The sequence below is a fragment of the Carassius gibelio genome, chromosome A13 (genome assembly GCF_023724105.1).
Source record: "Carassius gibelio isolate Cgi1373 ecotype wild population from Czech Republic chromosome A13, carGib1.2-hapl.c, whole genome shotgun sequence".
NCBI classification, from domain to species: domain Eukaryota; kingdom Metazoa; phylum Chordata; class Actinopteri; order Cypriniformes; family Cyprinidae; genus Carassius; species Carassius gibelio.
In genome coordinates, this window is record NC_068383.1 from 23,003,460 (window position 1) to 23,017,546 (window position 14,087).

Below are 14,087 nucleotides of genomic sequence, written 5' to 3' on the forward strand. Positions count from 1 at the left end.
AATATCAACAGAATTTGGCATTAAGTAACAAAGCAGTGTATACATACATAATGCCCACAAATACTGGGTAAAACAGTCAATTTAATCAGACTGATAACAGTCATGCTTCCTACACTATTCTGCGTGGATATATTATATAAAGTAGGTGAATAATATACCTGTAGGACTGCCTTAAAATTTTGGCTTTAGTTTAGGGACCAATTCTCACTATTAACTAGCTGCTCATTAGCCTGTATATTACTAGCATATTGACTGTTTATTAGTACTTATAAAGCACATATTAATGCTTTATTCTGCATGAGCATATTTTAGACCCCATAACTAAACTTAACAACTACCTTTATAACTATTAATAAGCAGCAAATCAGTTAATAGTCAGTTAATAGTGATATTTGGACCCCAAACTAAAATTTATGTCATGTGGAGGGTAGGGATGAACACAACGGTTTATTAAATACAAAAAGGGGAAAACAAAACCCACGAGGGGGAAAACAACGACTAGGGCAGAGACTATATAACTTAACAAGACTGGGTAGACATGGTAAACAAAGACTCTAAACGCTAGAACACTAACTACAAACAAACACTCACGGGTAATACAACGACTTCTTCAAGGGGTGACAATGATACAATATCTCACAAGCTAACATGAAGGAACAATGAACCGACAAAAGACAGAGCCCACTAGGAGATATAAATAGGAAAACTAATCAAGACACAACAGGTGGCACAGGTAAGGCAATCACAACAAAACTAGGATAACAAGGGGGGCGGGGCAAGGGAACGAGACAAGGCCATGTGCTTGTACACAAAACACGGGTCGGTCATGATCCTGCCTCAAGACTAGAGAAAAGTCAGGACATGAACGCAGAATCATGACAATATAACCAAATTTCGCCAAAAGAACAACATCCAATTAACACAGAATTCTTTAGTTTTTTTTTTCTCTCACATTAAATGTGTGGTCTGGGTCGAATACAGAAATCAGCTCTAAATCAAACTTTTAGTATTTTAAAAGGAGAGTGGATGGGGGATTTCTATTTCTGTCCCTGTGTGAAAAGTCAGAGTGGGCCGGTGGAAGAGGGGTGTGTGAGGTGCTCCCCCATGGGAACAGCTCCCTTCACATCCTGTTTATGCAGACGGAAATGTGACGCACTGAAGACAAGCAACGTCCCTGCTGTCCTTCTTTAAAAAGTATTTGTTTCCACAGCCCACCCTCGGTGTCATCTCAGACCCTCGTTCCTACACACTGTCTCCATCGTGTTCTGCTGTATGTCCCTCTCTGCCAGCCCCATTTAACTTCTTCATCTCTGTCCCCTAAATCAGCAGGCCTAAGTGCTCGGAGCAGAGTGTGTGTTGGTGTTATAGCAGCCAATTAAAGTGCCAAAGATCTCATTAACAGGTCATTGCCTTTGCTCATATAAATCTGTCACAGATTTATATGAGGTTTGTGTGTGTCGTTTGTCATTGAACAGTGTTCCATGAATGCTTCTCCCCTGACAACTGTCCCCACTTGGGACATTCTGCCTTTTGAGATCCCTCTGAGATCCAGTTCATTTGTAACACTGATTTCTTATAATATGAATGCATTAAGGTTAAATATATAACACCTACTGTATCATATTTGATATGCACATTTTACATGTTCAAAACTTTGTTGAAACACCTGTTGTACACCACACTCTACTACAGTACATGCCTTCTCTCATTTGATTGATACTTTTCTAGCAAGTGAAAAGGCCATTTAATATAATTCCCCCTTAATATGTAGTTGAAGGAATAACCTTGATATTGTTATGAATTTTTCGAGATGAACACTTGGTGGACTAAACGGCTTATCTTTACTTTATTGTCCAAACATAATTTTTTATATTTCCAAAAAACATTTATAAAAAGGACACTTTAAAATTTTAGGCTTTACAGGGTTAGACAAACACACAAAAACACTCACACACAAGATGCCTCACTTACCCTGCTGATATCTTCAGCTGAAGATTCATCTGTTAAAATACAAAAGAAAACAGTGTCAAAACTGATGTATCCTGTAACTCAGTGTCACTTTTATGGATGGCTGGACAGAATGTCTCTTCATTTGCATAAAGCATGCTTTATTTTGATTGATTTTTTATTTTATTAATTTATGGCCTTTTCATGTTATTCAAACCCTGCTATATGGAATGGAACCCTATACAGAATTGTAGGCCAATGAGAGCTGAATGAAACAGAATAAGAAGCTGAGAAACTAACAAAATGTTCTGTCACTATCCAGTTGTCACATTCGCAGTTGATTAAGAAAAAATAAGAAACTAACTAGGAGGATACTAGAAGCTCCGGGAAGCTAAATTAATAAAAGCAAACGGAGAAAAAAAAAGTTTATTAGTGGCTCCAAATATTGTTGTGGACATTGGAGGGCCTTGGGAGTCAAAAAGGATGAGAACCACTGCGGTCTTGTGGACTTCATGGTGACAAGCACATGGCTGTCATTGTAAGTCCTCAAGACCACAAGTATACATGAGATGTGCCATTTGGTACAGGACCCAACTTTATTTCATACTTCCTTGTCCTTTAACTTTTAGTGTGAATAGACATTTAGAATAGATGACAGATCAGCATTTCTAGCTCTTATAAGCAGAATCATGCTGGGTGATGCGATAGCACTTTCTGACTGATTACACAGACAAACAAGAAGAAAGATGGTCGGGGAGGACCTGTTCCCCACATCAGATCGCTCGTATCAGCTCACCTAAATATAGTTGATATATTACAGGCCCATATGGATCGATTTGCAGGTGGATAAAGGCAGCCTTAAGCAGGACAGCAGGGCAGTGCCGTTATAAAGCATCTGATGGTGTCCTGCTGTCAAAGCTGCTGATATTTTTTGAATCCCTCTTGACATTAGCAGGCACTATGCTTAAACAGCCATTCATATCATCTTGTAAATATGACACTTTGCACTTTCAGCACAATCCATGTCCCTTGCCACTGGGCTCAGGAGAACACTGTGCGGCTGACTGCAGGCCTCCGAGAATAGCAGTGTCTCGTCCTGCTGTTGCTTCTCACGAATCACGAACTGTAATGTCAATATGGCAGAGTTCCTTGCTTTCTGTCTACTGCCTATACGGGCAGCATTCTTTTAAGTGAATTAGAGTCACATGAGCCAAACATTCCACATAGGCAACAACTTACATGTTGGAGTAAAAATCCCTCATGACAACTCACTTTAAAATAGTGTGCTGATAGCACTTTGCTAAGCGAATGACGCAATACACTAAACTTAGCTTTAAAGTGTAGACTGTAAAATGTTATTAGTTAAGAAAGCATGTAAACCGATTGCCTAAAAAAAAAAAAAACTACAAGAAACCTACAAGAAAAAAAAAGAATAATGTTCCAACAACTAATTAATTTTAATATACTAGGTGTATATATATATATATATATATATATATATATATATATATATATATATATATATATATATATATATATATATATACACTAGTTGTATGATGCCCTTTTGAAACCAAACAAAAGCAAAGCATGCTGGTTTTCTAGAGTTTTTTTTTTGTAACAAAGCACAATATGCAAATAGTACAGATTACTAGATTTTTACAATTAAAATTAACAAATTGTGTGTGTTGCAGGCAGCCTTCTCCCCTGTGTGCTTCAGCACACTAAAATAGCATTTTCTCTAAAAGAGCATTCACGGTTGGAACGTCTTTTTAAAGTTGCCTTTCGGTCTGTGTGTTTCTGGATATGGTTGTTACCTTGTGCCGGGTGATGGTCACGATCGTTGCCTCACGTGTCTGGGCATTAAGCATGCTGTGGTGGCTTACACAGACAAATCATGCTCCCATTGCGGTACCACCTGTATCTTCCGCAGCTTCCAGATTTTTTGGGCTTGAGTGGAAAATTCCAGCGTGCCCCAAACCCTTGAGGTTTGATGATTGGTATCTCGGGGTGGCTCAGACTGGTTCTCAGGGCCGAATCCTAGTGCCTTTCTTCCCGTAGGTGCATGATGAGCTCACTGGGTCATAGATGGCACCTTTCACAGCCAGAATCCACCCCAGTGGCCATCATCCCTTTCCACTTTCGAAGTGGTACACGGGAGTCCCCCAGGTGGATCGGTCGGTTACGATGCAATTGTGTCCACATGCTGCTTCCACTTGGCGGGGCAAATCATTGCTTCCCTCCTGGGCCTATAGGCATTCGTTGGCTCTGATCAGCATTGCTTATATGGCCTGTGGAGAAGCTGCGTCTGACTTTCATGCCATGTCGTTGTTGCATGTGCACCAGGCTAAGGCACTGAGGGACTTTCACAAGGGTGGTCATGACCCGGAAGTTCTCAAAGAACTTAATACCACCACGGACCTCGCACTAGGGGCAGTCGCTGTAGCCCTCTGGTAGGGATCCCAATTTGTCGGTCATCCTACATGACGTAGAGAGTGATCAAAAGTAAATGTCTAAAGTGGACTATCAGAATAAAGTGCAACCTAAAATGCTTCCAGCATGGAAAGATCACTAAGCTTTAGAACAAAGCCCAGAAGTGTCTCTCTGCCCAGGTTCTGCTGGGCAGTGAAGGGAGGGCAATATTTCACTTTATTTCACAATATTGCACCAAAGGCCACCTGTGCTCACGTCATATTCCTTCCATTTCTGGTATTCCCAGATGGAAATGTCTGGTAATCAGTGCAGGGACTTGCAGATGTGTTTCTGTGGGTAGATATCAGCTCCAGATCATTTGTAAACTTAAATGAAAACTCAGCATAAAAGGTAAAACGGATATCAGCAGTTTGATCTTATGTCAGTCAGTAATTTATTCTAGTTATAGTTATTGATATACAATGAAACAAGGCATTGCACCCAGGTTCATATAAATTATTCTGCAGCATGCTGTCAATAGAGCTTAACTTGTATTGAACACTGAACTTTACTTTCAACAAATACTTTCACTTTATCCTAGCTTATTGTGCAGACACCACTATGCAAGCCATTCATAGACTGATTTTCCTACTGTGCCTTTATGGAGCTTTCATACCATCTTTTAGAGCCAAGGATGTCTGAACACCTGAATTTAATGCAATGAAAGCTGCTTGGCTGCTGCATATAGCCCCTGAACTTCACAACCTAGATGCTGGCCACACCGTTACAGAAACAACAGATAAAAATAAAATATAAAAAACACACCTGAAAACAATATAAATAGACACTGCTCTTGATTAATGGTATAGATGTTTGTAAAAAAAAATACACAAATAATTTTGGTGTAGAAATTACGCTTTTTTTTTATTTAGTCTATTTATTTATTTGATCAATGACAATACACAGTAGTTTTCCCTTGCATTTTCTAAAAGTTTAATGTATACACGTCAGTGTTTTCAAATGATTTGCGTTCACACATATCTGCGAAAACGGCCAAAAACGCTTTATTATGTATGCCGGGCCAGTAGTTGGCACTGTCAGCTTGTTAGTAAACAGTACCTGTAGGGAAATGATGATCATATGTTGTATATGATGCGTCTCCGCTGTTTGTTGTAATATTGGTAAATCCACACTTTGCAGAAGAAGCGTTAGCAAACTCTTGAGCAGCAACAACAGTAGCACATACTTAGCTTGCCTTTAAAATTGACACATATTGCAGGTCTACAAACCTAACACATACTACGAATGTGCATAACGTAACCATTTGAATTGGTCTGATTTTATTGTCTAGAAGGGAAGCATTCCAGTATTTTAGGAGGAAGTTGAATCTGCACAGCCTTTCCTGCTCTGTGAAACAACTATACACTAAACTTTACTGTTTTAAAACTGGACATAACTGATTTACATATCCTGTGATTTTTCATCTGCTGAATGTTGAGTTGGATTGAGCACTGCTGAACTGTGTTGCAAAGTCGCAGGTATTGACTCAAATTCAGTGACATTTAGCAACTTACACAAGGGATGTACATTCACTGACATGTGCAAGACGTGAAGTATTACAGACCATTTGATAAACAGCTTTCATGTTATTTCTGATGACAGAAATTTATATATTGTGCCTTCATCATTGTTTTAAGAGAATCTTCTAAAAGTGAATCTTCCATGATGAAAATTGGCTTGTTTGTTTGGTAAAGAACTAGTTTGTTAAAAAAAAATAAACAACATCAACAACAACAACACACTATTAGCATTATACCTTTATTGTAAACTTTGTAGAATGAGCAGAATTATACTGTGCTCCCAGACTCCTTACACTGGAGTTAAAATATCTAGAAATATTAAAATTAACTTGCTGTGGTGTGGACCAGAGTCACTTTTAAGTACATTTAAAAGTGTTCCTTCAACTATGAAAATATTGGGATCATATGTTCATCATATGAGTTGATCTGACCTCTAAAGGCGTTGAATTAACACTGATGAATTTGCTGTGTAAGTTCATCAGGGCCACTAGGCCAAAGACTGAATGAGTAGGTCATGAATCACGCTGTGCTTGTGTGTGTGTGTGCGCGTGCGTGTGTGTGTGTGCGTGCGTGCGTGCGTGTGTGTGTGTGTGTGTGTGTGTGTGTGTGTGTGCGTGTGTGTGTGTGACAGCATGGCACAGGATCTGTCCGGATGTAGGATTTCTTTGGAGGCAGAGTGGTGAAATGTTTGGGATTTATCAGTTACTCAAAGATTACATGTGTGTGAAAAGAAAACAGGGGCAGGGTGAGGCTAGGTGGGAATGAGGTTGTTAATTATTTAGAGTTAGGGATCTAAACAAACCACTATACGAATAAGTATTAAATAATTAATTGACCCCAAGAATTATGTCATCTTTTATTCACCATCATGCCACTACAATCCCATGTTACTTCTTCACTGGTCACTCTTTCCCAACAATGACTGGAGAATGGAGATTTCAGGCTTCACACAGGACACAAAGTACCATAAAATATCTTGAAAGTATTATATATGACTTATTTATAAAGGGTTTGAAAACATTTTTCAGTAATAGTAATATTAGTAATGTTATCAGTTTAACCCCATTGATACTTTTGGATGAGAACACAACTTGAACTAAAATGAATCATCACTAAAGTGACTTGAGATGAATAATGGCACTACTATCTTCCAAAATCTGCTTGTATCTGAAACTTTATAACAGCAACACATTTATTTATTTTAAAAATTAAATAACACTGTTCTAAATAAAATGACACTATTTTAAAGCTGCTTTGCAGCTAAAGATGTATGTGCCTTGTTACTTTAGACTTGTACATATCCAATAGACTTGAAAGGAGGAACCCCACTCATACCTACAGACCATAATATCCTAGAGAATAAATACACCTAAAACACACACAACATATTTATAGCTTATTTGCTTAAAACAGCTATTATAAAATTAGTTTAAATCATTTGAAATTAAACAAAGAGAAGTGAGTGTTTGGAAACATGTCATGACTGATCCTATTTCACAGAAAAGCTGCACCTTCAACAATAATAAGCACTTTTTAGTCACACTTTCAAACCAAAGAATAAAAATAAAATAGGATCTACTCAACAGTGTCTCAATGAACAGATGTTGACCTCTGAATTGTAAGCTTAGACATTATCCGTCACCAGCAACAAGATCTATGCTTGACAATCATTGAAGGAGACAGAATTAGAAAATAACTAGATGTCATCAGAAGGTCTTGTCCTTTAGCTTCAAAAAATCCACCATTGTGCTCATACCAAAGAAAAACAAAATCACATGCTTAAATGACTGGAGGAGCGTTGCTCTCACACCCATCTTCAGCAAGTGTTTTGAGAGCCTCCAGAATCTTTTGAGAGATTACTGCTCTGCTCTGTGCTGCTGCCTCATTGGATCCGCTACAATTTGCTTATCGTAGCAACCGTTCTACAGACGATGCTATTGCTTTCACCCTACACACTGCTCTCTCCCACCTGGAAAATAAGAAAACCTATGTGAGAAAGCTGTTTGTGGACTACAGCTCAGCATTTAACACCATAGGTCCTGCCAAACTTGTTGCGAAGCTCTCTGAGATCTCTGTGCAGCTGGATCCTGGCAGAAGTCAGGTGGTCAGAATGGGCAACAATACTTCATCACCGCTGACCCTCATCACTGGTGCTCCTCAGCCCACTCCTGTACTCCCTGTACACACATGACTGTACAGTCACACACAGCTCCAACGGCATCATCAAATTCGCTGATGACATGACAGTGATAGGCCTGATCACCGACAACTATGAGACGGCCTACAGAGAGGAGGTGAGCACCCTGACTAAATGGTGTCAGGAGAACCACCTCTCACTCAACTTTGACAAGACCAAGTAGCTGGTGGTGGATTTCAGGAGACAGAGCAGAGAACACAAACCCATCACCATCGACATGAGACAATGCTCAAACAAAAAAGACAGATGGTACTTTGACTGTAGAATCTTCATTAATTTAAAAAAAGCCTGACTTGCTAGAAGTATTACAGGTCACAGTATTTGCAAAAGTTGGAACAGAAAGATATGAAGAGCATCGCATCACATGGACTGAAGCCACTGGCCCTGCTGTTAGGCTTGTTATGAGGCTCTCAAATTCACTACAACAGTGGAATCACATATGATGTCCAGGTATCTCTACAGCTCAAGACAGTGAGAAGTACACCAGATTAGAACAACATATTATTAAACTAATCAGTGATCTCATAGGTGAACTTGTGACCTATCAAATAAAAGATGTTCAGATTTTACTTGGAATCCTGTGAAAGAGTTCCTTTTGCTTTTGCTCAATTAGAGCCTAAGAGTAAGTTACCTGTACCAATTGCCTCTTATTTTCTGAATCTCCATTTATCATTTACCCACACTACCATTCAAACCCTCTTTGTTTAACTTCTTCTGTAGAATACCAAAGAAGATATAAAAAAGTCTAAAAATAAATTTTATATTTGCATGTATTGTATGTCCATACAACTGAAGTCAGTGGCCACCAGCATTCTTCAAAATATCTGTTTTTATGTTTGGGAGAAAAAGAATGTCATACAGGTTTGCAGCGATGAGAGGGACACATGGAAATAAGAGTTTTAAGTTTTACTAGTCTCTCAGATTTAATCGTATGTATAACAAATTATGTATGATTAATTTTCATTAACTCTCTTTTGTAATGAATCAACATATTCACAATATAAATATGTACATTAAATCATTCTTACGTTTGTTAATTTAGTAAATAACAGTGAAAACCTTTTACAATTGTCTACACCAAACTTGAAAATCTGATATACTGTTAATAGATTTTGTTGTGCAAAAATGCCAACACAGAAGAGGCCTTTACCAAACCTCATCAAACTTGGAATGTTATCAGTTTAATGTCAAATAATAAAATCGAAAAAGAAAATAAACATTCTCAGATACTACATGTGCACTATAACTATTACTATTTTTTTAATGAATTAACCACTCTTTAAAATATCAAAAAAATCTTTTAAAATCTTCCTATTCTACTGACAATAGTTATGACATTCACTTCTAACATTACAATTCTCAACTTTTGTTAAGTCTACAATATGTAAATCAACTTTACCAGCTAGTTACTTTTAACAAGCGCTAGCATAGATATATACAAAGTTCAAACACAAAATTCTATAGATGGCTGTGCGCTTGTTTCTCTAGTGCATACGTTCTATCACAAACAAAGATAATTAGGCTCGAAACCTCATTAGCCCTTGATGTAGTAAGTAAGCACTGTGCATACACAGTCAAATACATGACAGATGATAGCAGAGGTTTCCATCTCTCACAGAGGGCCTGAAACTCATTGTTATTGTGGAAGTTGTTCAGAGAGTTTATTGTGTACTAATGACCAGGACCACATAGAATCTACACCCTCAAAAGCTAATCTGACAATGCTTTTACATACAGGTGCTGGTCATATAATTAGAATATCATCAAAAAGTTGATTTATTTCACTAATTCCATTCAAAAAGGGAAACTTGTGTATTATATTAATGTATTACACACAGACCGATATATTTCAAATGTTTATTTATTTTAATTTTGATGATTATAACTGACAACTATGGAAAATCCCAAATTCAGTATCTCAGAAAATTAGAATATTACTTAAACGCGCAGTATGTAATTTTTGGCCACCAAGGGTCACTCAATCAAAATAATAACATAAGACGTACTTTGATGACGTCGGGAAAGAGCGTAAGGCTCATGGGAGTTGTTGTTAATTGGAACACGCGCTCTGTCGCTCCCTATCATTGCTCACTCATTCTAACTTAGTATTTTGACAATCACGTCTTTTCGAAAGGAGAGATATAGACGGTTTCAACGGCAACAACATAAACAAACGTTACTGCGCATGAGCGCTTTTGTGGACCTAACTTAACTTCCGGTAGACTTCCAAATAGAATCAATAACAACAGCCAAGTCCCTCTAGAGTAGATATTTTTTGATAACAAACAAAATGTTTGCTGCGTGGATCAGGCGGACACGCTGCTATCAGGCATATAACATGCAAGTCCTCCTTCAGAAATACAGCGATATAAAAACACCTGTGCCTCGCTTTGATATTTAAACATATAAATGTAAGGAATTATTATTATTAAACTGCAGTACTTAACGTTACTCAATGAAGCCTTTTTGAAAAAAAAAATCAGTTTTAAAATTGTGGAGAGTCTCCAAAAATAAATAAATGTATGGGAAACACATCCCACAGCACAGCCACCTGAGCCCAACTTCAGTCTACTCATCACCTTGCCTTTAACTGCGTTTGTAGAAGGCACAGCAGCCAGACCGATATACACAACACAGACCGGAGGTTAACTTCGGTCCAGGCGCGTGAGCCCGATGAAACCGTCTATATGAATTATGAGACCCCTATCAAATCAATATTCCATCTAGCTAGTAGTAATATATGTTAAAAACACGACCGCCTTTCGTAAAAAATTATAATTACGTTATACTATGATATCGAACAAGTTAGAGAACTGCATTTGAAGCTACTTTATTCCGCTAGATATAGAACAAATGTAGATTTACATGAGAGCTAGTCCGTCTGCGTTTTACACAAGACATCATCGTTTCACAAAATATACGGATAGATACAGTTAGCTGAATGGATGCATACCTGTTTATCAGAATGCAAGCGAGTTCGGCATCTCTCTGTAGTTTCAGCTTGTCACTAAGCTCTCTCTATGGAAATGCAACTCCAATATTTACCCATGTCTTGTAGCTTCTCTTGTCCCAAAACCATCTCGGGTCATTTATTTCACCCGTGCGTTTGCGCTTCACAGAACGTGCAGGCAAAGCATAATCATGATCCATAACTAAGTTATTGATTGAGGTTTAAATACGAATATAAATATAAAATATAATAGTCTCAATCAAGGCTACTAATTTTTTTTCTTCTTCGTCTCGTCTTTGTTTCTGTTCACCTTTGTATTTGGCGGTTCCGCAGGAAATTAGATAAACTAGAGGGGTCAAAGTTTATATGACGCCATAGACGGGCGACAAAACGGAAATAAAGAAACGTGCCGTGTCTTCTAATTAAACTATAATTTTCTCCGGATTTGAAAGTTTGTGGAAACTGTCGGGATGATGTAAGTACACAACTAAAAAATATATATAACATAGATATAGTGATTTCTGCTATTTTTAAAGCAAAACAATTACATATTGCGCCTTTAAGACCAATACAAAGGAAGGATTTTTAGAAATATTGGCCAACTGAAAAGTGTGAACATGAAAAGCATGTTCAGCACTCAATACTTAGTTGGTGCTCCTTTTGCCTGAATTACTGCAGTAATGCGGCGTGGCACGGAGTCGATCAGTCTGTAGCACTGCTCAGGTGTTATAAGAGCCCAGGTTGCTCTGATAGTGGCCTTCAGATCTTCTGCATTGTTGGATCTGGAATATTGCATCTTCCTCTTCACAATACCCCATAGATTTTCTATGGGGTTAAGGTCAGGCGAGTTTGCTGGCCAATTAAGAACAGGGATACCATGGTCCTTAAACCAGGTACTGGTAGCTTTGGTAGTGCAGGTGCCAAGTCCTGTTGGAATAGCAGCAGGAAGCATGAAGTTCTCTAAAACTTCCTGGTATACGTCTGTGTTGACCTTGGACCTCAGAAAACACAGTGGACCAACACCAGCAGATGACATGGCATGGCACCCAAACCATCACTGACTGTGGAAACTTTACACTGGACCTCAAGCAACATGCCGCGGACATGCGGATTATGGATGGACGCCCTTTCTTTAGGGCTGACTGAGTAGCAGCAACCTCTGGTAAAAACAAATGTGGTGGTGTAGCAGAAATGAGTCGAACCAGACAAATTAAAGAGTCTATCAGAGCTGTGTGCATTGAAACATGAGCTGAATTCCTCAGGAAGTCATGAATCAGTTCTAGTGCCACAAGAACCAAGCAGATTACCAACCAACTTGTTCACACAACAGCTTTCAACATGAACACCACTAGAGCATTTATTTACAATTTCAATTCGAAGAAGAGACTGTCAAATTTGTTGTTCATAATTGAAATGCAACGCTGGACATCACATGGAAACCCATGAGAGTACTGCACAAGTCCCCCCCACCTAGCAGAACCAGACTGAAATTCCTAAGGGGGAAGGGCTTTAAACCTCTGTCTTCACAGAACATCCCTTTGCCAGAGAATGGCAAAGAAACTGCTTTTTGTACATATATATGGACCAGAATGAACTCAAAAAGACTTATAAATGATTCATTCCATTGCTTAACTCCATATTCATTTATGTGTAACCCACACATTTGACTATCATGTATAATCACTTATTGTGTATGTCTTTTGATAACTATAGGATACATAGTCATGTCTAGTATTGATATAATCAAATTTTCCTGCTTGATATTGTCCTGACAATCATTTATTTGTAAAAATATATCATAATCGTGTTATAGGAATCATGTCCAAAATTAGACCCTGCGAGGCAGGAACCACATGCTTGGTAAGATAAACAAATGATTTATGATACCCCCGAGCCAAGACCATATCTGATTGGTCAAGAAAAAAGGTGTGGCCAACAGGGAAGTTTAAATACTTTGGACACCATGAAATTTTGCTTTTAGTCCCTAGCTGCTGCTATTAGCCATGTCCGCTTTTAGTCCCTAGCTGCTGCTATTAGCCATGTCTGTTTCTAGTCTCTAGCTATGCTTCTAGCCATGCTGTGTAGTCATCACTGTTCGTTGAGCGCGGTTCCAGCGTGCCTGCCTGCTGCTACTATGCCACGATGAGAAGGAACACAACCTAGTCTCGTCAAACTTTATTTCTTTTCTTTTCCGTTTTAGAGTCTCGTGTTCTGAGTTAAGTTTTGTAACGTCGACCTCGTCTGCGCGTTTGAACTCCAACCAGCCACACAACTCCAGCTTCAGCCAACGCCCAAGCACGGGCTCCCCAAGACGTCACTTCAGCCACTACTGAACTTCCAGCCAATCAGCGACACCGGGATACCCCTTTCAACGGGAGTCCCTTTCACAGCAAACAAAGGCAACGTATTCCCAGATATTTGTTGTGCTGGTGTATCTAATATAATTTTAACCCCATTGAGGAACTCAATGCGAGCGCTAATTACGCGATTGATGGTTGTTCATGTTTATGCAATTTAACGTATTGCTGTGAACTTGGGATTCCATATTTACATTCTCTTAAACTCATCTTTCCCTAACTTTCGATCTTCCTGCAACTTGTGTGAATGTGTGTGTGCGTGCGTTTATGTGTTAGATTAGTTTATATGTCTTAGATTTATCTAATAAAGCCTTATTCATATTGAAAAGAGAAGTATCTTGTGTTTTGTGCTTAAAAAAATAATGTCTTAAACTGCCGATCTTGTTACTGTGCTAATTGATAGTGTTTTCACTATAGTTTGGATATTAGTATCCAGCGCAGATTTGATGTTAAACGGCTAGTTCACTGAATCGCAGGGCGTCTCCGTGACCAGCCGTGAAACAGTGATTCTGTTCAAATTCCCTTTTAAATCTTAAATTATTCCCTTTGAGCTAAATTGACCTGTTTCCCTTACAGTGGAGTATGCATTTATGTAAACAAATCATGGTATAAAGACTCTTTCATTGTTGATACCTACTACTCTG

General features: G+C 38.5%; 1 protein-coding gene across 1 annotated transcript in view; it reads right to left on the minus strand.

Moving 5' to 3' along the window:
• The window catches only part of LOC128026670 (cAMP and cAMP-inhibited cGMP 3',5'-cyclic phosphodiesterase 10A-like), a 111,263-nt gene that overhangs the window by 44,175 nt on the left and 53,001 nt on the right, over nucleotides 1–14,087 (minus strand). The window contains exon 3 of the mRNA XM_052613921.1: nucleotides 1,972–2,000. Within this exon, the coding sequence (XP_052469881.1) occupies nucleotides 1,972–2,000 (29 nt within the window). The remainder of the gene's footprint in view (nucleotides 1–1,971; nucleotides 2,001–14,087) is intronic.